The following is a 1,039-nucleotide window of genomic DNA, read 5'->3' on the forward strand; positions in this document are numbered from 1 at the left end:
GCGCTCCCGCCGCACTCCGATCCGCGCCGCGCCGCGGCTCCATCCCTCCCGATGGCGCTGCCCGGCGCTCGCCTCCCCTCTGACGCACTTTAAAGAGTCTCCCCCTTCAACCTCAAGGCGAGTAATAGCGACCAATCATCAAGCCATTTACCAGGCTTCAGAGGAAGCTGTTTATGTGATCCCAGCACTAATTAGGCTCATGAACTAACAAATCGTTTGCACAACTTGTGAAGGGGCCGATCACATCCATGGATTGTCTTTGGACTTAGGGAGGGAGGGGGGGCCGACCGCCTTTTCCTTGCAGGAGGGAAACTTCTCCCAGCAACTTTTTTTTGTGCGTGTGCGTGTGTGTGTGTGCGCGGTGCGCGTGTGTGTCTCCCTTTTGGGTACCGCTGGCTGCCGCTGCCTCCTTTTCCTCCAGCCCCTGTCTATTTATGTGTGTATCTATCCCTCCTCAAGTCACTCCCTGCTGCAAACTTCCCCGGATCGCCTCCCGCGCACCAGAGAGAGCCAGGCAGAGATTTGGTCGGGGACTCTCGCCGCGGCAGCATGTTTCAGCCCACACCCAAGCGGTGTTTCACCATCGAGTCGCTGGTGGCCAAAGACAGCCCCTTGCCCGCGTCTCGCTCCGAGGATCCTATCCGGCCGGCGGCGCTCAGCTATGCCAATTCCAGCCCGATGAACCCTTTTCTCAACAGCTTCCACTCCACTGGCAGGGGGGTCTACTCCAACCCGGACTTGGTCTTTGCAGAGGCCGTCTCCCACCCGCCTAACCCGGCCGTGCCGGTCCATCCCGTGCCCCCTCCCCACGCCCTGGCCGCTCACCCGCTGCCCGCTTCGCACTCCACGCACCCGCTCTTCGCCTCGCAGCAAAGGGACCCCTCCACCTTCTACCCCTGGCTAATACACCGCTACCGGTATCTGGGCCACAGGTTCCAAGGTACGTGCAACTTTTCTTCTCCCTCCGATCCACCCCTTCTTCCTCCGGCGGCCCCCGGCCGGTCCCCGCGGCGCGGCTGGGGGGGGACCACGGGCGGGC

At 62.4% G+C, this 1,039-nt stretch overlaps 1 protein-coding gene across 1 annotated transcript in view; it reads left to right on the forward strand.

Moving 5' to 3' along the window:
* Window positions 1-372: 372 nt before the first annotated feature.
* EMX2 (empty spiracles homeobox 2) overlaps window positions 373-1,039 on the forward strand; it is a 5,761-nt gene continuing 5,094 nt past the window's right edge. The window contains exon 1 of the mRNA XM_009277908.2: window positions 373-940. Coding sequence (XP_009276183.1) covers window positions 550-940 — 391 coding nt within the window. The 5' untranslated portion in view covers window positions 373-549. The remainder of the gene's footprint in view (window positions 941-1,039) is intronic.

The sequence above is a fragment of the Aptenodytes forsteri genome, unplaced genomic scaffold (genome assembly GCF_000699145.1).
Source record: "Aptenodytes forsteri isolate BGI_AS27 unplaced genomic scaffold, ASM69914v1 Scaffold15, whole genome shotgun sequence".
Classification (NCBI taxonomy): domain Eukaryota; kingdom Metazoa; phylum Chordata; class Aves; order Sphenisciformes; family Spheniscidae; genus Aptenodytes; species Aptenodytes forsteri.